This window comes from Candoia aspera, chromosome 2 (genome assembly GCF_035149785.1).
Source record: "Candoia aspera isolate rCanAsp1 chromosome 2, rCanAsp1.hap2, whole genome shotgun sequence".
NCBI lineage: Eukaryota > Metazoa > Chordata > Lepidosauria > Squamata > Boidae > Candoia > Candoia aspera.
This window is the reverse complement of record NC_086154.1, coordinates 164,766,509-164,792,244: the sequence shown is the minus strand read 5'-3', so window position 1 is coordinate 164,792,244 and position 25,736 is coordinate 164,766,509. Positions and strand designations below refer to the sequence as shown.

The following is a 25,736-nucleotide window of genomic DNA, read 5'->3' as shown; positions in this document are numbered from 1 at the left end:
GAATTGGAAGAATGGGCAAAAAATTCTTGAAAGATGGTCATTAGAAACACATTAGCAGTTCTCATATTCCTTTTTTCAGAAAGGGCCTAGGATAGTAATACAACAGCATTTGTATGAAATTGGAGTGGCATTTTATGTTTTAAGTGACAGTATATCTTTGATGAAAAGTTAGTAGACTTTCAATGGACCAAGTATAGTTGCATCAGAGTTTAGCCTAAATGGTCAAGCTATTACTTGGTCACCTCAGTGTCTGGCCTCCAAGTGAAAGAATTATGAGGAAAACAATCTTGGTTCCTCTGTTGTGGCTGCAGGGCAAATAAAGCAAATATCAAGATTTTATCATGTAATATAAATAGTAAATTAAAATAACCAGTAAACAATATATACATTTATTTAAGATTAATTCAAATATTATGTAAAAGCATAACTTGCAGCATGGTATGATGCCTCAACTGATTGATAAACTCTGCTTTTCTAACGGAATCAGAATTAGACATTGTAATCTAAAATCATAACTGGAAGTGGTTATTGCAAACTAGGATGTGTGCAAACTATATTTTGATATAATTTCTGAACAAAAACATGGCTGTACTCATTGCTTTGTCTCCAGGGGCTACATCATGAAAATAGAAAACAGCTTATGATTTTTAATTGTGGTTATTTGGGGACTATTTAGAAAATCAGGCTGTCACTGTGACGGCCATTTTCTCTGTACAAAAAGGTCTTGAATTTAAAGGAAATTAACATGTAAAGTAGGAGACAAGAGAGAATTTTTCTTGTCCTTTAGTCATGTGAAACAGTGTTGCATGTTGAGTCAGCCATTCTCTTCATTCTGAACTGGTTCAACCCAAACACAAATTTCCCATGTTGACCATGGACTGAATTTTAACCAGCATGCATGCTTTGGCACACATTGAATCTTAGTGTCTCTCATCTCAATGCTTCAAGTTTCAGTTTTTCACCTCTCTGATGGAGTCTTTCTTTTGTCAGATTACAAAATGCTTTTTACAAAATGCTCTTTACAAGTACTAGAGAAGTTCCACAGTGCAGTATGTTCTCTTGTCTTCCATTTTGATAAATGGGTGGAACCTTCTTTCACATTGACAGTTGGAGAGCAGAAGTGGGGGAAGAAGCACTGCACCACGAAGGAATGGAATATACCCTTGCAACGAGCATGATCAGTCATGACTTCATAGCCCCAATCTCTGTCTTCTGCATTAACTGCCCCATGTGCTCTTGAGATCATCTCACCAGATGTGGCACTTAAGAGTTGGATTCATTGGCGACTCACTGGGACATTTGAAATGTGTAGAGAAATCCTCACTGTTGCTTAAAGACCCAAGCACACGAAGGGGAGAGGGGCTGTGGGGATCCCTGTGTAAGAAGGCTTGCAGACTCTCAAGGCTCTGGCGCCCACACATTGCCTATGGAAAACATACGATTGTAAATATTGAACAGCAATATCAAAAGAGTGATTTTTCCACATAGCCTCTTACACCTGTTTCCAAACATTCAGTTCCAGGTTGGAGGAGAAAGACAGCACAGAGAAACAAACAAAATAATCATACCCATTTCCTAGTGCAAATATTGAGAGAAAAAGCCACTCATGCTGGAGGATTATTGAGAGCAAAGGAAAGGTGTGCAGAGAAAAGATTACATATACTCCCTCATCATATTTAAGCCCACAAAGTAGATGATACTCATCATCATCATCATTAACATCATCATCATCAAATGAGCTCAGTAATACTCAGTAATCCTTTTCTCTAGAGAGCCAGTTTGGTCTAGTGGTTAAGGCAACGAGCTAGAAACCAGGAGACTGAGAGTTCTAGTTCTGCCTCAGGCACGAAAGCCGGCTGGGTGACCTCGGGCCAATCACACTCTCAGCCCAACTCACCTCACAGGGTGGTTGTTGTGGGAAAAAGATGAGGAGGAAGGAGTATGAGGTATGTTCGCTGCCTTAAGATATTTATAAAAATAATAAAGGCGGCAAAAAAAATTAAATATTTTTATTTATTTGAGTATAAATAAATAAATAAAATGTTTATTTATAAATAAATAAATAAAAATATTAAGTGCCCATACACAAAAATATTTAAATAAATATTTATTTATTATTTAAATAAATACATGTTTTTGTGTATTGGTATTTAACTCCTATTTGATTCAGTAACAGGGAGTACATGAACGCAGTTTTGCCCAGGTTACGTACACTGTGTGACTTGCTATGTGGTCTTTCTCAAGCCAAATTTGCAACTTGTTGACTTGTGTGGTTCAAAGAGAGGAGCCCCCTTTGAAAGTGGAAAGGAAGCATGCTGGTCCTCTCCTCCTGCAACAAGCAACATATTTTTGTGGAATGTTTGTACAGTTATTGTGCTATAGATGTTCCTGATACGGCTTAAGGGAAAATAGCTACTGTACACAAATATTCCAAGAACATGTAAAAGCAGTAGTAAGGTGGTGAAAATTCAAAGGATTGAGTCTACTAAAAACTAGGGAAAAGGCAAAGCAAACTAAAGGCACCAGGGAAAAAAGGAGGATGAATTACATGGGCAAAGCTGACAAAGAAGAGTTGATGGTGTGAGAGCCCAAGCTCAGGGAAATTTGTTACCCCTCTGTGCTTTGCCAACCAGTTTTCATAGGCCTGTGAGGAAAAGAAAGAAAATAAATAAATGCATTTTATACTCTTGAGTATAATGTTAAATAAGTAAGCAATAATGCAGGCATGACAGCTTTTGGAGGGCAAGACCCTGCTTAAAAATTACACAGGTTTTTGAACCATGGCTGGGGGGCAAGGAGAGGAATCCATCTGGAACATCTCCAGAAGTTGGAAGTGGGGGACGCTGTTTTGCAATGGTTCTCTCCTTCTTCCAGAACCTTTTTCAATCAGAAGTCAGAGTCCCTGTTGTGGGGCATCCCAAGGCTTAATTCTCTCTCCCTTCCTATTTACTATCTATATAAAATGTCTGGGAAAGTCATTCATCCACATGGTGTCAGGTATCACCAACATCCTGATGGTACTGAGGTGTACGTATATCTCAAGCCTGGCCTGAATGGGAGACGTGGTGAAGATATTACTTCAGTGTTTGGAGGCTGTAAGGATCTGGATGGGAAGGAAGAAACTCAGGCTTAATCCCAGCAAGTTGAAGTGGCTCCCTTTGAATTCAGAAACCAGCTGAGTCTGGGAACATCCCTTTCTTGATTCTAGAGAGCATGACACCCCAGTACTGAGAGCTGGGTTCTCACTCTTCAGTAAGGGTGATTTTATTTTGGCACGATTTTTCCTTGGCGTAATATGATTAATTTATATATTATTTATTATATTGTTATATTTTACGATGGCATTTTGTTGCTGGATTAGTGTGTATGCTGCTTAGAGGTTGTTCATGACTAAAGTGGCATATAAGTTTGAGAAACAAATACATAACACTTTAATAAATGTGTTAAAATACTGGTGCCTTAATGTTTGTATTTTATTGGATTTCTTGCCCCAAATGCAGAAATGCTCCTGTTATTTAATATTTTATTATTGAGTTTCAGTAGCATGATCTTGGCTGACATCTAGGGCTGCCAAATAAAATCTGGGGGTTCTAATGAAACATTTCTATTATATTGGATCCCTAGTGGCTAGGTTAATTACGTACTGAGAGATTAAACAAAGGTTGTTCCAGCTTGTTCTTTCCTTGGTGCTTCTGCTAATACCACTCATGCACATTGTTGTTTCACGGTCTAGCTCTTTGCTGACCCTTTGATAAGAAATGGATAATCACTCCAGAGATCTTTGCACATTACACAATCTCTGTTATGATTTCTCATCCTTCTTAAATAACCCACTGGCTGAGTGAGCAAAGCCTTTTATGGCATTTCAAAATTAGCAATATTTGGGGTTTCTCTGGACCTGGTGGAGAGAATAGCTTGCACAAAAGTAATGTCTGGGATATGAAGTGGTTCTCACTTTGGCCACGAGGTGTCCAGACACCTTCCTTGCCTTGACATTTTGTTTCTCACTGAGCCTTGAGGGAAGCAACACCTCTGAGCAAGAAAGGAAAAATTTACTGGGGTCTTTGCAAAAATATGCAATCATCAAGGTTAAAGAGTCAGCTGCAGCTTTCTCAAATGAACATCTAGTAGCAAATCCATCATATGGGTTTTCTGTGCATTATGTGTGAAAATAGCTTCTATTGCTCATTTAAATGTATATAAGCCTATCAACCTGCAGGTCATATTGACTTTTTAAAGTATCATTACTACATATTGCTTTGCTCAGTGTACTATTGTATAGTTATTGTGGTTTGCCTTTCCACAATTAGTCTCAATTAAAATCTCAATTAAAATCAATCTCAGTCTCAATTCAAATCTCTCCCCCTAGCTATTACCTCCTTTTTTAAAAAAGGAAAATCCTGGTGTTATTCCTTCACATGAATTTACATGGATTTTGTATTGAGTTCCTATGGATATTTTCAAATGCAGTCTTGCAAGGGTTTTGTAGGAGCCGAAAACCACTCTGCAAAGTCCTGGCCAGTATATGATTTGTGTCATTATGCTATGGTCTGTCCTAATCTGTCAAGTGCAAATGAAGTCAGGCTGTTTCAAAGTCAAACCCCAGCCAATTTCTCCCATAGGATCTGATTCGGATACCTGGTAAGCAATGGCAAGTCCTCCAGTGTCAGCTAAATTCTCCAGGAGTGTGAAGGATCCATTGATGCCATGACCCTTCAGGGAATAGTTCCCATATTGTTTCACCAGACAGTCTTTACTTTCTGCTGGGATATTCATGCCACAAGTAGAACAGTTGTTGGGCAACACTGTAAACCAAAGGAAAGTCCAGAAAGAAAGTCATCTGTGATCATGGGTCTCACCAGCCACTATAACTGCATCTGCTTATTAAACAAAAATAAACTTTCCTTCCCTCCTCAAAGCCCTCCTTGAATCTATAATGACTAGATATTACTTCAATAGGTAGAACTTGATTGTTGTGAAAATCTTGCTGATTTCTAGAATTTCTCTCCAAGTTATAGGGTTAATAAGACCGTCTTCTAATCTACTGGTTTTTTTCCCAACAGACTGAAGCAATTGTAGAATATTTCATAACCATTTATATTCTCAGAACCATGCCATGTGCTAAGCTGAGCCCTGTATGCATTTCCCCCTAAATTATACCAGCGCTAATGTAAATCGCCTACAAATCTTCCTTTAACATAAGCAAAAAAATACCTTTAGCTCCAATACATTTTCTGATACAGGCTTCATGCAATCTTTCCATGATGTAAGTACTTTTTAAAAATGTAATTTATTTTCAGGCCATTTTCATTTTTTTTAAAGAGGGGGGTTTAGTAGATTTTTGAATGGAGAAAGGCGAAACTCTACAGGACTTCATTTCATGTTAGAATTCAATTGAAATAGAGAGAGAGCAGAAAGCCCAAAGCACTCATAACAAGTTTGTAGCAGAATTAATTTATATCTCTTACAGTAGTAACTAAATCTAGTAAGAGTTTGGGGCACTTTTCTCCATTTCATTAAAATGGTTATGAACGTAATGAATAAAGGTGCTTTCTGCCTGAATTAAGAATGCATATGGGGAAAGGATGAAACACAAAGTGCGCCTAAGAAGTTTTTCTCCTTGAAGAATGGCTCCTGAAGAATGGCTCCTGTGTTTTTCTTGTTAAACAAAAACACAGGGGCCCAAAAGGAACTATTCCTAGATTTTTCAGTGGGGATTTCAATACAGGTATTGTCCTAACCATGTGGTATGCTTAACAATTGGTATGTTACTCTTCTAGACTGAAATCACTCATATCACACCTGTCTGATGTATTCAGGCACTGTTTCTCCTTGGCAAGGCAGTCTTGGAAGTGGAAGCCTGCAATGGGCAGGTAGTACACACAAAGAAGCCCCTCCTCCCACCCCCCACCCCAAGGTCCCAAAACCATACACTTGTGATTTAAAAAAAAGGGGGGGTGTCTGTAATTTTGTTGGGAAAAAATGGGATGGGATGAGGAGTATCCGATGAAAAGAGGGCAGAATTAAGCATTCCTTGCCTACATAACATGTACCCCTGACAAATCACATCTCCAACCCCCCTCAGCCAACCCCCTTGCAAATGAGTTACAGCACCTGATTTTTCAGTTCTGGCCTTACCAAATAAGGCCCTACAAATGCCAATGATGGAATGGTCAATACGTTACCCACAATTTCTCACAATGCATACCATAATCATACAAGGAGTGCAGCAGTTCATGTGCCATGAAAAAACCCATGGCTCCAAAGTTGACAGCACTGGAAAACAGACATGGTAGATCTTAGAAATTTCCATAGACTGTGGTTTATTGGATGTCTAGATGTAAAATGTACCAAATAGGCTGGAGGCTGTCAGGGTCTGGACAGACTGAAGTTGAACCCTGGCAAGTCAGGGTTGCTGCTGATATAGCAGGGTCCTCTGTGGCCACCAGAGCTACTCCTTGATGGGCCAGCACTACCCATCAGGGAGCAGGTTTGAGACTTGGGAGTCTTGCTGGACTCACAGCTCATGATCAACAGCTGGAAGCTATAGCAAGAGGGGCTTACACCCCACTCTGATTGGTGTACCAGTTGTGGCCTTATCTGACTTATCTGACTCAGAAGGATTGGCAACAGCCATTCATTGCCCTATAACCACTCATAGAGGCTACAGTAACGTGCTCTACTTGTGGCTGCCCTTAAAGAATATTCAGAAACTGCAGTTGTTTTAACATGCAGCAGCCCACATGATTTTGGGCTCTTGACTTTGGGAACAAATAGCACTGGTTTTATGGAACCTGCATTGGTTGCCTGTTGGCTTCTGGTCCAAGTTAAGATGCTGGTTTTGACCTATAATGCCCTTCATGGCTTGGCACCCAGATATTTCAGGACTGTGTTCTCCAGCCAGCTTTGGCCCACCGATTGATGGTTTTTATAGCAGTTTTGCTGTTGTCCTTACCTGGGAAATTCAGTGTGGAAGAAAGGATTGCGAAACATCCCTGCGGGAAAAACTACTGCATGGCGTCGCAGTGAGTAGTAGGAATGGACAGACCAAGGAGCCACTTCCCAGCTGAAATAGGGGGGGGGGGGGGAAATCACAGTAAAGGAAGGAAGTAATTGCTTTCATTGGAGTTCTCTCTCCTTTTCACTGACCTGGTGGGTTCTCACATTTATAGTGATGCCAAGTTCTTCACAGCTTCTAGGTTTCCAAATTCCTTGATCTTTTCAGCACAGTAGCACCAATGCATTAGCAATCTGCAGTTTTGAATTTGATTTTGTTGCGTGAATCTGGTTTGTGTTCAGGCAGAAGCACCTGAAGTTTTCAATCTCTACCTTTTTTCCCCCACCTTATAGGTTACTGTTGTGTATTAGTATATTATGTTGTGTGTAGTAGTACAGCTTTTCTCAAACATTTGACCCTATATTTTTCAGGCCTCGGGGAACCCCTGCACATTCAGGCTCAAATAAAGGCCAGAAGTTACAAAATTATTATATGCATTTCATGGGTAGGCCTATATATATGTACTAACAGTGTTCTTAAACTAAAAATAATGAAACTTGCCCCTTTAATGTGAAGTTGCCCGAATTTGAAATAATTTTTTAAATAAATAATGATCTCCCAGGGAATCCATAGTGACCTCTTGTAGAACCCTAGGGTGCCACGGAACCCTGGTTGGGAAACCCTGGTGCAGTACATATTAGCATCATTTTCATCATCCAGCTGAATCAATCTACTGTAGAATGAAGGCCTGTTCATGGAAGTTATGAACCATAATCTACCACACTGGTCTAGTGCAAATTGGCAAATGTAAATTTTCAACTTCCCAATCTAGGGAAGATTGACTGAGACAGAATGACTGGCCCAAAGTCACCCAGCTGGCTTCTGTACCCAAGAAAAGATAGAAACTGGGTCTCCACAGTCCTAGTCCAGCACCACATAGATGATAGATAGATAGATAGAGGAGAGATACAGAGAGGAGAGAGAGAAAGAAAGAGAGAATACACACACTCATTAATGCAAGTTGCAAAATGAAGTTGTCATTCAATTGTACATGTGTACAAGGGTGCATCAATAGTCTATAAAGAAAAAAATATGTTCAGTTAGAGTAATAGCAAACAGGCTTTTCTAACATGATTATCCTATAGATTAAACTGGAAGCCAGCGGTAACAAACCCATAGAACAATAGCAGAAGAGGATGTGGAAAACCAAGATATTAGTTTTGAATGAATCTAGTAAGAAAAGCTTACTTATCATGCAGCTGGGGACTGACAAGTCTGAGCAAGAACCTCTTCTGCAGAGAGTTCAGGCAGGCGACCACATTGTGGAAAAACTTATTCTCATCAATCTTCAGCTGAACAAAGTAGCAAACAATAATGTTAGGAATGGGGGGGGGGGTCAATGACTATTAATTAACATCCATCAAGGGCAATAAATGTTATTTTTCTTCTTCTTCTCTCGGTTCTCCCTGCAATGACTTTAGGTTTTGACTCTGTCAAATAATTAAGTACAAATCATTTTTTGGCATTTAATTCTTCCATCTCTCCCCTAAGGTTCTATGCTTCTATCAACAGGTTATACATCTGTAGCTCTACAAAGGCACCATCATTTGGCAGGTGCAAGTTTCGCTATGTATTGCCTGCCTGTTTAATAATATTTATCTCTCCCCTATCACCTTTCACAGAACTGCCGCAAGAAATATGTTGGTTTAGCCCTTTCCTCCACAACTGCAACCTGAGTAAAATTTTTACTATGTCCCCCTTTCCCATATGCTGCACTTCCAACAGAAGCAAGAGTGACCATGCTTACCATTAATACAAAGCAAACAAACGACAACCTATAGGTAACACATTTAACATTCAGTTAGACACAGATCTGACAGTGGCTCTTTTGATTTATGGACTGCCATCCTATATATTGCTGATATTTTAAAGGTTTCTAATAATACATTCACTTCATTCGTAAGATTGAAAACTGGGTGGTTCTATTTCACAAACTCAAGAGACTACCTAGGGTAGGGGGGTTCATGGACAGAGATCAACAGTGTCAAAATGGTAGGCATAGAGCAGAATCATCAAAGCCCCATCTCTTTTTAGATGTCTATAATGTGTTTGACACATGTTAAAAAGGAGTGGGGTTTCAAGCACCTGGTTGCCCTTGCCATGTTGATAACCCTCTCGGCAGACTCCCCTGACCTAGGGAGAGCCCATGACACAGTAGCCTTGTCTTTTACTCAATTTCTAGTAGTTGAAACTGTAGGAGAGCAGCAACTACACTTTCCTGTGTCTTAAGACCCATCCTTCGGTGGATAAAACAAAGATATTGGAAGCCGAATCACAAATGGTGCTTAACCTCTACCTCTTGATACTCATCATCAATTTTGTTTGATTGGAGGATGCTTTTTGGACAGCCAATCTCCACTTGGAGGTTATAAATCTGAAAATATGAAAATAGAGATTAGTTATTTTCTCTGAACCTAAGAGACTTGGTATTACTCACAGATTATGATCTGCCCCTGCTTATAACTCTTGTATTCATTCACTAAAGTGAGTAATTCAGGTTTTCTACAATGCAGACCACAGTCAAAGGTCATTAAAGACTGAATGGGAAAGTTTCTGGTCTATGGCTGGAATTAGACTGAGGAATTACATGCCTATATGACCTTAATCTAGTCCTCTAAAGGTGAAGGGTGCATTGACATCATTACCATGGGTTACAGGAACACAGTATAAAATTTCTGAATTGCAAGTGCTGGAAGAAATATTGACTGGTTTCTGACTTCTCAGAAATGTACAGCTTCTGCCTCCTACACTTGGGACTCCATTCTAGCCATGGGCACTAATTTTGAAGTCTCTGAGCTGGAGACTACATTCCCTAGATATAAATTCTATTACAGCCATCCATTGCCACAACCTAGCCCAAACAAGCATCACAATAGACTGACATACTTTCTCCTCGGCTTCTTGGCGGGATTGGGAGTCCATCCAATTAACTTGATCCAGATGGCTGTGAATGGCATCACGGACCTCAGAAAAAATCTCTTCTGCCTGGCCGAGAAAGGAAAGAGATCCCCAGAAGTAGGGAAGCATATTGCCTGGATCTGCACACAAACCCTAAGACTAAACTAGACTGAATTTACTAAACTTTAAAAACAAGAACTTACAGATATGGATGCATTCTTGAAAGGAATGGTTAAGGAGAAACTAAGCCTAGCCATCTGCTCTTTTGTCTGGAGTGGTAGATAATATCAAATATGGTAACAGGATGCTGAAGAGCATCTTTTACCCAATACCACCTTGTTTCCTTACTTGTGGAACCCCTTTATAATGCAATAGTATCTCCTGCCATTTCCAGTGAAATCTGTTAGCTAAGATTAGCTATGGATAGGCATAGAACATACCACATAAGCATTTTAGTTGAAAAGCACAAGAGAATATGGAATAATGAGTCAGTATCTGGCATTATTGAATACCTACGAGATCCTTGGCCTTCTGGGGAAATATTTCCTGCACAACCATCTTCCCAAGTACAGGTCCAAAGAATGTGCTAGTGTCACTCAGGCATTTCCTCCATCGCTCAGTTCTTATCTGAAAATAATTAAAATAAAATTTTAAAATTGGAAATTGTGAACTATAAAAAAATGAGCCTATAGCAAGTGGGAGCATGTAGCTGAATCTGGTTGTGGATGAAAGTCCACAAAAAAAAAATTCCAGGGTTTAGGCTGAAAAAAATTCCTGGAAGAAGCCAGTGCAAACTACTTTTGTACTGCCACTAAGAAAAGTACATGGGCATATCCATGTAGTCCCCAGGAGTCCTGCTTGCCCCAAGGGAGGCTCTCTTTCAATCAAAAACGTACAAGAGCATTGGTTCACCTATGTACAATTGGTAGAATGTTTCAAACTAGATAAAAAGAACTATACATTTGTTAATGAGATAACTCAGCTTGAAATGGACCTTTGTATAAATGATGATTATGCTATTACTAAGATGTACAACATCTTGTTACAGATGACGAACAAGCCAAGGAATGTATGATTAAATGGGCTAAGAATTTTGGATATAATATCATGTTGGAACAATGGGAAACCATGTGGATGAAAGGTTTGAAATTTACATTGAATTATAATCTAAAAGAAAATTTTTATAAGATGATGTATCATTGGTATATGACTCCCCACAAGCTGTCAAAAATGTGTAATGGTGTAACTAATGTTTGTTGGAAATGTTTACAGGGTGAAGGAACCTTTTATCATCTTTTGTGGACCTGTGAGAAGGCTAAAAAGTTCTGGGATCAAATATGTATTACTATTCAAAAGATTCTTAAAGTAAATATACCAAAAAACCCACAGAACTTTTGGGATTGATGAAGAAGGAATTAGAGAAACAATGTGGAGTTTTGCTGTTATACATGATTACAGTTCCAAGACTGTTATATGCACAACAATGGAAAGATCCACAAATACCTACGGTTGAAGATTGGATTGTTAAATTAATGAACTTGGCTCAAATGGCTAAAGTAACAACTTTAATAAGAGAACATTCTGTTTCTGGATTTCTATCTACTTGGCAACCACTTTTAGACTACTTGCTTGTAATAGAAAAAAATGATACTTTGATTTTGGATTTTAGTGATTAAATGGTTTGTTGTAATAGAAATAATGCTATGATGGGTTAAGTAATTGTAAGAGATTAGATTTATCAACTTATCTACATCTGTATCCGAGAAAGTTGGAAGTCACTTTCTGTTTCTCTTTTCTTTCTGTCGACACCTTTATAGTTTTTTCTTTTTTCTTTACTTCTGTATTCTATCTGTCCTATACTCCCTCTTCTTTTGTATCTTAATTATGCTTTGAAAATAATAAAGTTTTATATTAAAAAATGTACAAGAGCTACACACAAGAACATGCTTCTCCAACATGACATAAAAACATCCCACATCCTTCTGTAGTGCATGAATGTGGAGCAGCATTTCAGTTTGGAGATAGGGAGCAGAGGCCTTACTAGGACAAGCCATGGGACTAGTGTTTTCCTCCTCTTTGTAAAAATAAAATGTGACTGCCAGTAGCAGTAACAACAGCCAAAAGCCCACTTATAGCAGCTCTGAAGAAGACCATGTCCCCTTCTATAGCTTCTGTGGACTGAGGCAGTATTGCTGAAGAAGCAATAATATTGCATCTGTGGCAATGGCCACCAATGGTCAGTGGTGAGTCTATCTCAGGAAGCAGCATTTGCATATCTGAAATATTATCAAGGAACATAGTGGCTCATGGGGCCATCAATAGAAGGCTTCTGGATAATTGTGGAAAACACCCAGAATATAGTTGTTGTTACTACCTATCTCACTTGGTTGGAAAGTCCACCACCTAGACCATATTATTTTTAAAAACAGAAAAGATATTGTCACTACCTTCTGTCCTCAATTTAATATTTGGAGGGGAAGAATCCCGGTGGGGTCACTTATGAGTTATACATTTCCTTTCTTTCATGCATTCTAGCAATCCCAACTTACAATGAAAAACTGAGCTAATTGTTAACACAATGGAAAATGAGGATATAAGGAAAGCACACTCACCATGTCTGTATTCCTTGTCCTGCTATCCAGCATGTCTGCTAATTCTTGACGAGCTTTCTGGAATTGGCTGTCCAGGGCTGGGGAGAGATTTCCAATTAGGCAAAGGATCATGTAGGTCTGTAATACATCTCTAGAAAAAGAAAAAGAAAGGAACAAAAGGTAAATTATGCACATTTTTATGTGGATAACAGCAGTGACAACACCCTTTCTTCAATAGCCGTGTTCCATAATTCATGTTACGTAATAAGGCCATGCGTGCCTTGAAAATGATCCAGAAACAGTGCCTTGACCTTTAAGGAACCTACTCATTCAAGTTAATGTGACTCTTAAAGCAGCAGCCAGCAGTTTGTTTTCAGGGTCACTTGGAAGACTGAAAAAAAAACTGGTTTTTTGAATGAAGAGCACAAAGATAGTGACCTGATGCAATGTCCGAAGCATTCGTTTCTAATCGTTTTCAAAGCATCTGCTAGGGGAAATTTACATTTATTACACAAGTTGTCCTAACAACCAGGAAACACACTGAGACAATGAACTGGTCTCTAATATTTATTGCTAGTACTTAACAGGAATCCTAACAAACTGAAGAAGCGTGGGAAAAACCCAGACATATAACCCCCAAGGGTTAAGGCGGTCCCGATCTGTGTCTCTTTGAATGGCTGAACAATTCATCAATGCTACGCATGCGCTTGACAGTCTGGATGGGAGCCCCCTGCTCGCCATCCTTACTCATGACACAAGTGGTTTAAACATCTTGTTATTTTGGCTGTGATTCAGATAATTATGCTGGGCATTTTAATCAAGTTTTAGATCCCTTCTTAAATTGCCATATTTCTCTACCCTAACTTTAACTGAACAAGAAAAGTACTGCAAGCTTATACATTGCAGCTTAATTTGATGGATAATGCCTCCTGAGAACCCCTGCCATGGGTGAAGGGCAACCAGAAGGGACTCACAGCTGAGCATTATTTGTGGGAGCTTCCCTCCAACCAGATATAAGAACCACACCCTCACTTCCAGTATTCAGGATGATAATGATCATGATGGGTCATCAAGTTGGTGTCAACTCTATGCAACCACATAGATTCTCTCCAGGAGGATCTGTCCCCAACCTGATCCTTCAGATTTTCCAGTGGTGCACCCATCACCACTGTAATCCAATCCATCAACCTTGGTTGTCTTCTTCTTTTTCCTTCCACCTTTCTCAGTATCATGGACTTATCAAGAGAGCTAGGTTGTCACATAATGTGTCCAAACTTTAATATTTTGAGCCTGGTCATTTGTGCCTTGAGTGAAAACTCTGAGTTAATTTGTTCTATGATCAAATCATACTATTCAAATCAAATCAAATCACATTTATTCAGTCAATGACCAGCAAAATTTAATTTGATTTTGATTTGGCAAATCATATTATCAAATCATATTCAGAAAGCTTCTAAAATGGTTTTTTGAATCTGCATTTGTAAAAGATGGGAGATCTACCTGAGCTGAAATGAGTCTGGCTGCTTGGTGTTATGTCATGGTTTTCTGATGATGCTATTAATGTTGTGGTCATTGTGGTTATGATTATTGTTATATAATATTGATCAATTTTGATTTATTGCAATGTATTATACTCTTTCTATTTTATGTTGTAAGCTGCTTAGAGACATATGACTGAAGCAGCATACAAGCATTTAGTAAAGGTAAAGGTAAAGGTTTCCCTTGACGTAAAGTCCAGTCGAGTCCGACTCTAGGGGGCGGTGCTCATCTCCGTTTCTAAGCCTTGGAGCCGGCGTTGTCCATAGGACACTTCCGGGTCATGTGGCCAGCATGACGACACGGAACGCCGTTACCTTCCCGCCGAAGCGGTACCAATTAATCTACTCACATTTGCATGTTTTCGAACTGCTTGGTGTGCAGGAGCTGGGATTAACAACGGGAGCTCACCCCGCCGCGCGGTTTCGAACCGCCGACCTTCTGATCGACAGCTCAGCGGTTTAACCCGCAGCGCCACCGCGTCCCTCATACAAGCATTTATAATGAATAAATATGGCAACTTTTAAATCCTTCAGAACAAGAATGATTTTTTTTTTTTTTCAACTCCAATTCTTATTTAGATTATTATTTAGTATCTGTCTCCTTAGTTGAATGGAGCAATAAATGTAATGTAGGCTGTATTGCTACATCTGATTTTGCCAGAGTAACACTATCAATTATCATAATCAGGAGTTATCCTATTTTTTTTATAAAACAGATGCAACCAGAATTTGAAGATTTTTCAAAATACATCTGAACAGACATTCTGTACCTTGATAGTTGTTTGGGACACCTTTAAGGCATACATGAATGGTTGTATTATTGCTCATCCATCATGGGAAAAGAAAACATTAGACAAGAAAGTGTTGGGGGGGAAAGTGAAATGACTTTTAAGTATGTGCTGGTTAATGACCACAATAAAGTCTTTCAGACTTTGGAGTACACATGTAAGAAGGCCCACATATGAATTACCTAAAGTTTTATGAGTGCCAAACAGGAAAATTTCTATGCATTTGATGCAGAATATCACTGTGATATTCACACTGTGAAGTAACCAGTGTGTCCTCCTTCCTCCTTTTCCATATATACAGTCCGTGCCAAACAGCTTCTCCAGGTCTTGCCTTCCTGGGATGTAGAAGTTAAGATATCACACCCCACCGACTAGCCACTCCTTACCTTCTGTGTTGCCACTTTCCAATAAGTTGTGACATCCCTTTCAAATAATCCATGTCATGCACAGCGATTGGTTGAGACATGTTTAGCTGCACAGGATAGAAAGCTGCCTGAAGGCATGACAGCCAATCAATAGCAGGAGCCTTTTCCTAAAGAGAGAATCGGACAGAATGAAAGGACGAAATTTCACTGAGAAGAGACAGGGCAAAATGCTTGTTTGGAACCCGAAGGGCATTCTGATGCTGCCCTTCTAGTGTGAAGGCTGGGCAGGAAGGAGGAGAGGAAGGACCACAAAAAACGATGCTCAGAAATCAATGTAGGGGCAGTGCTATGATTTAGTGGAGGAAGCAAGAATATGCTACAAGCAGGAATAGGAAACATCATCAACAGCCTCATTTTATGCATGCCTTTGCATGATAATAAATCTCATTGTTCCCATATCGGTGCATTTAGCGTTGTGCCCTGAATAAAGTAGAGTAAGATTCTGGCAAGACAGATACACTGTTGGTACATGATTTCCAAGCCTAGGAAATGAGAAGATGGCCTATTTTGGATAGCACTGCACTCCCTCTGAAGGAATAGCTTGGTGGACTTCGAATTTCAGCTTTCTCTCCGTCAGTCCAGATGGCTGCACTGGATCAGCTGCTTAGTTTCTGCCACAGCTCAGCCCTTCCATTCTGTCAACTACTTCATTGCAGCGTACTCTACAGGGGGCTGATGTTAAAGATGGTCTAAAGGCTTCGACTGGTGCAGAATGCCCCTACTCAATTACTAAGGAATGTGCAATCCTGGATTTTTATTACACCAATTTTCTAAGATCTACTATAGCTGCTTGTTTACTTTCAACCCTACTTCACGTTGTTTTTTGTCCATTTATGAGGCCCAAGACAGTATTGAAGATCTGTTGAAAACTTCTTTACAGGTATGTACCTGCCCCATATTTAAGATCTGTGGTTAAGACTATTACCAAGGGAGGAACCTATGTATTACGATAGCTCAGGGTTTCTCAGCTGAAGGGCCATTGCTACGAAGTTCTCCATCTTTGGTATCTATTATAACATGTGTCAAATATATATGTATGTATGTTCAGTATTGAACTTTATAGTAAAACCAGTACAAAGATAGCCATCCTTGCAATCTACCTGCTCCTGCTTTTTAAAAAAAAAAAAAAAATCTAAAGTATTCTTCAAATTATAATGACAGCCTTGCAGTTCAAGATCTGATCTTTATTTCAGATTTCACTGGATTTTAGACTGCTTGCCTGTTCTGTCTTCTAGTTTTCTGGCTTCCTGTTCCATTTCTTCCTGGAACTGCTGCTTCATCTTCCAATCCACTTCTTTTATATTCCTCTACTTTTCTTAGTCTGTTGGCTTCTTTGGAACCCCAAGTCCTCCTGTCCTAGGTCCTGATTTCCTTGCTTCTCCTTCTCTTTCAGAGCCCAGAAATTCAGTTTATGCACGGCTTTAGATTCAGAAGACCCTCTTGCTTAACTTGCCTCTATGACAATAGGAAAGCTCAGTCAATCATTGTCTGATATCTCAAATTCCTTCATGCATTAATTTTAGATCTCCTTTAAAAAAAATGCAACCCTTTCAATCAAGAAGAATTTCAAGTCCTCTTGGCACTAAAAGGCCATTTCATTTTCATCGTATCTCCAGAATATTCTGGATATTCTTTAATTTCCCAAAAATTGCATTTGGAAGTTAGGCTTGCCCATTGTTTTAAGCTTCTGGAAGTTAATTAAGACTAAGATCTTCTAGAAAATTTTTGGTAGAGAGTGGTCATGCTTTCTGGTTTTAGCAGAACTTGAAGAATTCTTTGCTTTATTATCCTCATTATTACTGTTACAGGATTTGTGACTATTTTGCATATGTACCATCGACAATTTGCTGTATGGATAGATATTTTAACTTCATAGTAACGTTGTGGCATTACTATGAACCACTGGGAGTTCTTTGTTGACTCAGCAATATATAAATGTAATACGCAAAAATCACATTTCTGGAACTCTGTATACAGACCTGCAGGTTCCTGATGGTGGTGTGGTAAAATAGCATCCTTTTCTCCTGTCGCTTCTTCAGGGGAGTAACAACCTTCTGGAGGTTTGAGATAAAGGAGAATGCCAAGGAAATGTAGGTATACGTAGGATCTGTATGGCCTCCCATCAGCTCTCCTAACTTCTTTAGATACAAGTAATATGAACGTAAGACCTGCAAAACAAATCTTTCTATCAAGCAGTCACCGACTGAAATTGTCTTGAGCCATCTGTTCAGTTAGGAACGATCTAAAATAAAAAATTATCCACATACCTCAGTCTTCTGTTATTCATAAATACCTGTGCAGCTTCTACTTAACTAATATACAAGGATCAGCCTGTAAATTTCAATCCATGCAGAAATACAGAGGCCATGTATGCATAACATGCCTGCATTATCAAATCTCCTTGGGATTCCTGCATCTTATTCTTCCTGTCTTGCCAAATCTTTGCCACCTCAAAGCAGTTTACAATACCATTATAAAATACAGTAATAAAGACAAATCAGTAAAATAATATTAAAAATTATTTTTTTAAAAAGGGGGTGAGAAACAAAAACAAAAGAGAACTATTTGTCCAGCATTCATTTATGAAGGCCTGGATGAAGAGACAGGTCTTCCACAGACCTTAAAAGATGTGATAGTAGGCACCTCATGAATTTCAAAAGAGAGAGGATTCTAGAGTGCAGGTGCTACCACAGAGAAGGTCAATCTGGGAATAACCACAAGATGATATTCTGTTAATCCTGTCTCGTGCAGCAGGACCTCCACAGGTGATCTTAGCAACTGACCAGGTCTGTAATGATGAAGGCCTTTTTTCAGGTATTCTGGTCCCAAGTTGTTTAGTGCCTTACAAGTCAAAAAGGAAAATCTGAACCTGGCTTGGTAGCTAACTGGCAGCCAGTGCAATTGTTTTGCCAGAGGCATAACTTGTGTGTATGCAAGTGCCCTCTTAGCGACTTGGTTGCCAGATTAGGTACCAGCTGCAGCTTCCATACCAAGCACAAGATTAGCCCTATATAGACCATATTAGAAATCTAAATATGTGATTAGCATTGCAAGAACAATCCTGTATTTAGATGTCCTAGTCCAAGAAAGTATATCAGTTAAAGCTGGCAATAAGTTCTTTTGGCCACAAAAGTCACATGGGCTGTCAATGGCAATGATGTCTCTAAGAATTACCCACCATTAATGCCTTCACTTTTCCAGGATTCAATCTAAGATTAGAGACCTTCAGCCATCCTATCCCTTCATCCAGACAGAGTGTCTCCTGATTCAGATACTATGGGGTAGTAAACCTTAGTGTCATTTGCATACTGAAAATACTAGATCCAATATTCCTGATGACCACAGTTTCATACAGCTGTTAGATAGCTTTGGAATAAAATACTGTCTTACAGGATCCCACAGCACAACTTTTGGGGAACAGAGACACAGTCACCAAATGCTATTTTCTGAGACTATCACTGAATAAGCTAATAAGATGAAGAGAGCAAGATGTCTTGTCATATCTACAGGCATCAGGAGGTACACTGGACAGTTCAGTACATTTGATATCAAAAACTATGTTCACATCAGCATGAAGATGAGCAATTTTGTCCTCAGAGTGTCTTCTAAAGCTGTCAAGCAAATATTTGAGAGCTGCAAATTCAAGTTATCTGAGACAATGACAATAAACTCTCACCCACCATAAAGAGCTCTGCTGAACAGCTATTTAAAGATGCAAAGAAGCCTTCTTTATGAGTTTCTATGCCACTCAACAAGCAGGACTGTGTGAACTAACACATGTCCTGTGGATTCCATTGCAAATATCAAACCACTTGTGCTGTAGCTGTCTCCTGGCCTGCACCATGATCAGAGATTTCAAGAGAACTAGGGAAAGCCCTTCCTCCACAATGCTGAATAAAACAATTTAGGGCAATTGTCTCAATATCCTGTTTTGTTTTCCTGTTCTATTGGTCAAAACAGGATAGATCAATATACTTTTATCACTATACAGTAGATCAAAACAGAATTATTGACTCTGGCTTCTGCATATTACCCCAGAGCACTCAAGAATCCATTAGATTCCATCAGTTGCCAGGGGTAGATCCCCCTTAGTGGGTCCTTTACTTCTTCTGAAGGGGAATGATGCTCTGAGCACGATGTTGGAGTAACTATATTATTTTCTTACAGTATCAAATTCACCCTACCCATATCCCAGGCCAAAAATTACTTTGAGGGCATGCCCTATCCTATACAATGACAGTTTAATGCCCTATGTTGTCCAGTGATAATTTTAGAATGATTCACAGTTAACTTGGAAGATGTAAAGTCTCAGCTTCAGCATGAATGTTGAACTCTTATAAGAACATTATCCCAGAGTTCTTTAATAGCACATCTAAAATCACCTCAGTTCATTCAGGAGGGCTGTTGGGACAGATAAACCAAGTTTCTTCAAGCTGTCCCACTGACCCAATGCCACATAAAGACCACTGTAGCATATTTATTTTTACCTTTATTTATATTATTTATTATTGTGTTTTTATACTGTGTATTTTATGGTTGTTGTTTTTAATCGATGTGTCATGACCTCGTTGCAAGGCACAAAGAGCCTCACAACGTGGATCATGATCATTAAGGAAAAGAGGAAGGAGATAATCAAACCAGGGATTAACACAAGCACCCAAAAGCACCCACACCCATGGACCCATAGGCAGCTGAAAAGAAGGACGTCAGAGGAATGAAGATAAGACGCACCTGGTGCCCCGGAGGACACAACCGTCGCTGGGAGACAAAAGAAGACACCGGGAAAACGCCCAGGCAGCCATCAAGGGTCCCATCAAGAGGGATCGGGACAAAGAAGGGTGGGGAAGCCCGGGGCAATACAGGAGGGTATAAAAGGGGCACCCCCACACTGCCTACCCCGTTCCCGTTTTTCGTTCTGTCAGCTATCATTCCAATAAACCAGAAATCCTTAATACCCATTAAGTGAGTCTGTGTCTTATTGCGAAGCGAGGCTGGCCCTGACACGATGGTTGTAAACCGCCCAGAGTCCCCCGATGGGAGGAGATGGGCGGGGACAAATTAGATAAATAAATAAATAAATATTCCAATTTGGGGAAGTTATCTGGACTTCCAATCCCCACCATGAGTTGCTTCCACTTTAAAAACACAGATGAGCAGTATCATCCATTGAAATCTCTCAGTAACAGACATCATAGATGAATGAGGTCTTGTGAACCATCTCACAATATATGGTTTCTCAGTCTCACACAACAAACACAAGGCATAGAGAATGGTTTGAGAAATGACTAATTCAGAAACAGCAAATCAATAATTTAACACAGCTTACCTGGGGATAATTCACATTTCTTTCAAAATGGGATTCTAGTGGCAACTCAAATTCTGGATGGTCAATCTGAAAAGGAAAACATGGATAGATAGTAATACCAGCAACATTATAAACAAGTTAACAATAACAAAAAAAGCAATTGTTAGGAAATGATATGTGTCTGAAAGAAAGGAGGAAGGAGGAAGGAAGGAAGGAAGGAAGGAAGGAAGGAAGGAAGGAAGGAAGGAAGAAGGAAGGAAGGAAGGAAGGAAGGAAGGAAGGAAGGAAGGAAGGAAGGAAGGAAGGAAGGAAGGAAGGAAACACAAGGGATTAGAGAGAATGCTGACTTCTAGAAAACTGCTGATAAGAAGAGCACATTGTCCATAGAAAAGTGGATTATTGTCAGGGTATTATCAGCAGTGACACAAATTTGCATAAAATGTGCATGTGGTAATGTATCAGATATGAGCAGATATAAGCAATTTTCAAAGAGGAAAAAAACACGTTCTGAGTTGTTGCTGTTGATAATAAATCATCTTTTTTCATGCACAAAACCCAGTTAACTTCTTTTCTTAATAAAAAAAACCTGCAACCCTCCCCACTCAACATCAGCATGAAAATATACTGAGAGTTGTGAACAGTGGCTGATACGTTCTTCAGAAGAGCTTACCTCTCTCTTTCTCTCCTCCCCCACCCCCCAGAACTGCACTAAAGAAGCATGGAGTTAAACACATACCCATGTAATAACACATAAGATATGTATAAATAAAAACTAACATTGTTCAAATTTCCATGGATTTCCTTTTAAAGCAATGTGGAAAAAAAATCACCAGACCCGAATCCTGATCTAACATGGAAGAGAGGACAAGTTGATCATACCTTGTACTTTCAGCACAGCATGTCCATAGCTGCACATGGTCTCATTCTGGGTGCTAAGAAGTTCTCTGACAGGGCACTCCATTGTTCTAACTCTGTATAAGGTAACCTCATCTGGGAAAATGTGTGTATTAAAATCAAACTTTTTGACTGTGATGCCTAAACTTTGCCTCATAGTATTCCTACCTGGATAATATTGGTGCTTGGATCAGATGAACTGGGTTCCACATATGCTTTGAAGAATGGAAAAGTGTTGTATTTTTCCATGAGTATCTGAAGAGTTTGGTTAAAATCTGTTTCTTTCCAGGAACCGGTGATATTCCAACCCCCAATCTGAACAAAGAAAATGGCAGATAATTTAATCATTGTTACTGAGAACAAGGGTTATGAAACCACTAAGTATAAATTCTGTTGGAAAATGCTCAGTTCAAATCTCACTTCAGAAATGGACTCACTTAAGGCCAAACTCCGGTTGAAATAAATGAGTCAGGAGGAAACCTTAATCACAATAACAACCACCACCACATGTGAGGAAAGGTTTCATTCTTTCTTTTCCAATTCACAATCCTCATAAATGTCCTCCCACACAGTCCTTAACTGCGAAAAGAAAAAAGAAAAGAAAAAAGAAAAAAGGGAAAGGAAGGGGAGAGGAGAGGAGAGGAGAGGAGAGACCTACCTTCACTGAAACTAATGGAAAATCGTTGATTATTTTCCTTGGAATAAGAGCATCAGTATTTATGTCAGGATTGTGTTACAGTAAAGGTAAGGGTAAAGGTTTCCCTTGACGTTAAGTCCAGTCGAGTCCGACTCTAGGGGGCGGTGCTCATCTCCGTTTCTAAGCCTTGGAGCCGGCGTTGTCCGTAAGACCCGTCCGTGGTCATGTGGCCGGCATGACGACACGGAACGCCGTTACCTTCCCGCCAAAGCGGTACCTATTAATCTACTCACATTTGCATGTTTTCGAACTGCTAGGTGTGCAGGACGAACTGCTAGGTGTGCAGGATGTGTTATGGTAAGAAGGGGTTAATTTTCCCTACCAGTCCCCTTCAAGCCTCCAGCGATGAACTCATCTCCACTATAACTGAGTCTGCGTACTCTGCTGCTGGTTGTCCTCTTCTGTTTCTTCCAAGTGCCTCAAGTGAGAACTCTGGTTTGATTTCTGCTGTGATCCATTTCTTTGTTTTCTTGGCTGTCCATAGTATTCTCAAGAGTCTTCTCTAGCAACATTAAAAGGCATCAAAACTCTTTTTATCCTGCTTCTTCAAAGTCTGAGTTTCACTTCCATTGAGTGTCACAGGGAAAACCATTTCATGCACATGGCATCTGAATATCTTTACTGCCACTTTATCATATGCTAGTCTGCAAAGTATTTCTTGATTGCTGGTATCTTTACTTGATACTCGATTCTAAATGGCAGAAGCTATCTATCATTTCAATGTCTTCATTATCAGTTCTAAGGTTGGTTGCTGCACATGCTGATATTAGTTTGACCTTCTTTATATTTAATCATAGTCCCATTTTTTCACTGTGCTGCTTGGCTTTTATTACTAGAGCTTGCAGATAATTCTCATTTTCAGCTATCAGAGAGCCAGTTTGGTCTAGTGGTGAAGGTGCTGGGCTAGAAACCAGGAGGCTGAGAGTTCTAGTCTTGCCTGAGGCATGAAAGCCGGCTGGGTGACCTTGGGCCAGTCACGCTCTCTCAGCCCAAGTCACCTCACAGGGTTGTTGTTGTGGGGAAAAGAATATGGAAGTTAAGATGATTTTTCTGGAAAAAATATTGCATTTTAAGGAACGATGAAAACTCTGTAATATTAGCTCTGTGATTGGTCTGCTAAAGGCAAGTCTTATAGTAATAAACAAGCCTTTAAGAAAGTCTTAGAAAAAGATATTTGAAAACAACCAGTCACAAAAGAGAACAAATAATAAAGGCAACATAATAAGCAGAAAATTCCACTTCACACAAGAAAAGGACATCACTGAATTACTGCACTCAGGAGGGGTATTTTTTGCACATAAAAAATACATTTCCTTGCACAAGGAAAGCGGTCTTTTATTAATAGGCAATTTTCATGGGTGGGCTTGTTCTAGGTTAATACACACACACACACAAATGTTACTTGAAGCCCACTGCATAATATATGCAAACTTGAGCAACAAAGCTTCAATGCTGCCTTTTCATTCTCTTTTAGCTGCATGAAAAAGCTACTTTGAGCAGAAAAGTGGAAAGATGGGAATCAGTGTTCAGCTGCTTTCATTCAACTCTTTTTCCTACAACTTTCTTTGAGATTCAAAATGTGTCTGTTGTCCTAAGCTCAGGGATAGGGAAGCTGTGAGTTTATCTTTAATCAGAGGTGCAGGCTGACCATCACTTCCTGGCAAATAGAAAGGGAAGAAATGGAAGCAGTCACAGATTTTATTTTCTTGGGCTCCAAGATCACCGCAGATGGTGACTGCAGCCATGAAATTAAAAGATGCTTGCTCCTAGGGGAGAAAGCTATGGCAAACCTAGACAGCATATTAAAAAGCAGAGACATCACTTTGCTGACAAAGGTCCGTATAATCAAAGCTATGGCTTTCCCAGTAGTAATGTATGGCTGTGAGAGTTGGACCATAAGGAAGGCTGAGCACCAAAGAATTGATGCTTTTGAACTGTGGTGCTGGAGAAGAATTTTAAGAGTCCCTTGGACTGCAAGGAGGTCAAATCAGTCAACCCTACAGGAAATCAACCCTGATTGTTCATTGGAAGGACAGATACTGAAGCTGAAGCTCAAATACTTTGGCCACCTAATGCGAAGAGAGGAGTCACTGGAAAAGACCCTGATGCTGGGAAAGACTGAAGGCAAAAGGAGAAGGGGATGGCAGAGGATGAGATGGTTAGAGAGCATCACTGATGCAATGAATGTGAATTTGAGTAAACTCCGGGAGACATTGGAGGACAGGAAGGCCTGGTGTGCTATGGTCCATGGGGTCACAAAGAGTTGGACACAACGACTGAACAACAACAGGCTGACCACATTTTGTCAGGCTAGTGAAGTAGTCCAGACAAGAAGCATGCCCATATGAACTAATTCTACTCTCTTACAATAAAACAGAATCTTGCCAGTCTGAAAGTCCATTTCTCCCCCATCACCTTTACAGTCCAAGAAACTAGGGAGGACTCCTTCTGAGATGTTTGCCACACCCCCATTCCTGCTACAGCTAAGCTGCCTCTTGACTGTTTCCCTGGCTACGGTTCTTCTCCCTGTCTCCCAAAGTTATTCCTACATACCACTACATCTTTAAATTTAAATCTTTCAGATTAAATACATTTTTTAAATGAGCAATTCCAGTCACTAACATTCTGAGAGTTGACATTTCAATAGGGAGGAAACTATCAACTAAAGAATAGCAAATAAGGGAGCAATAATGGCAATGAGAGATGGATCTAAGCAGATACAGAATTTAAGGTGTGACAGGAAATAAGGGCAGAAATATAGGATAGGCAGTATAGAAGCTTTAACAGCAAGAAACAGGGGTATCACAACCTACCATCAATTATTTGAGTTTCAGGGCCAGAAAGTAAATGATCACACTTGTTATATTCAATGCTAATATGAAGAAGATGGAACATGTAATAGGACACATCTATGCCTCAGCAAAAGCAGACAGCCACATTAGTGTACAGTGATTACCTCATTTATGAGCGCCTTCAAAGGCTCAGCACCTTGAGCTTCAATCTGATCCGTATTCATGCAAGAGGTATAGAACAGCACAGCTTTCTCCTTTGCTGAGCCATTAGCCCCAAGCTGTGGTTCCTCTGAAGAAGACAAGGCAGGTGAATTACAAAATAGTTGGGAGATTATTTCTAAAAAATGTGCCACAGCCCAAATTCATATCAAGATGGCAAACTATAAAATGTATGGTGAAACAGCAAGGCTAGAATCCCTTCATTTTGATAATGCTGCTTTGTATTTCTATATACTGTAGGCTTCTGCAACATACTATATTATTTGTAATCTACTTTAAGATTATCCATTTTAAAAAAGAATCAGAGTGGATTGACTAATCAGCTTGACTGATTAGCAGAAATAACCCTCAATTAAGACTCAGTCAAATCATATTAAGGTTATATCCATGTAGTTCAATAAGAACAGATGAGCATCTCCCTATGTATTGGCATTCACATGTCTGCTTTACTGCATTAGAACTACCTTTACCCAACCAGCTTCCTCCAGATGTGTTAGATTCCCATTCCTTTACCCAACCAGCTTCCTCCAGA

The 25,736-nt window shown here is 39.6% G+C and overlaps 1 protein-coding gene across 2 annotated transcripts in view; it reads right to left on the bottom strand.

Moving 5' to 3' along the window:
* Window positions 1–373: 373 nt before the first annotated feature.
* KEL (Kell metallo-endopeptidase (Kell blood group)) overlaps window positions 374–25,736 on the bottom strand; it is a 39,216-nt gene continuing 13,853 nt past the window's right edge. Inside the window, exons 4-18 of one of the 2 annotated variants that reach the window (XM_063294725.1) lie at window positions 25,150–25,274; window positions 21,665–21,811; window positions 20,624–20,689; window positions 17,277–17,465; window positions 15,259–15,404; window positions 12,568–12,697; window positions 10,472–10,582; window positions 9,944–10,042; window positions 9,354–9,431; window positions 8,246–8,349; window positions 6,956–7,066; window positions 6,209–6,276; window positions 4,639–4,805; window positions 2,549–2,644; window positions 374–1,424 (exon numbers count right to left, since the gene is read on the bottom strand). In XM_063294725.1, coding sequence (XP_063150795.1) covers window positions 1,248–1,424; window positions 2,549–2,644; window positions 4,639–4,805; window positions 6,209–6,276; window positions 6,956–7,066; window positions 8,246–8,349; window positions 9,354–9,431; window positions 9,944–10,042; window positions 10,472–10,582; window positions 12,568–12,697; window positions 15,259–15,404; window positions 17,277–17,465; window positions 20,624–20,689; window positions 21,665–21,811; window positions 25,150–25,274 — 1,814 coding nt within the window. In that variant the 3' untranslated portion in view covers window positions 374–1,247. The remainder of the gene's footprint in view (window positions 1,425–2,548; window positions 2,645–4,638; window positions 4,806–6,208; window positions 6,277–6,955; window positions 7,067–8,245; window positions 8,350–9,353; window positions 9,432–9,943; window positions 10,043–10,471; window positions 10,583–12,567; window positions 12,698–15,258; window positions 15,405–17,276; window positions 17,466–20,623; window positions 20,690–21,664; window positions 21,812–25,149; window positions 25,275–25,736) is intronic. The other variant, XM_063294727.1, reaches the window with a different exon arrangement.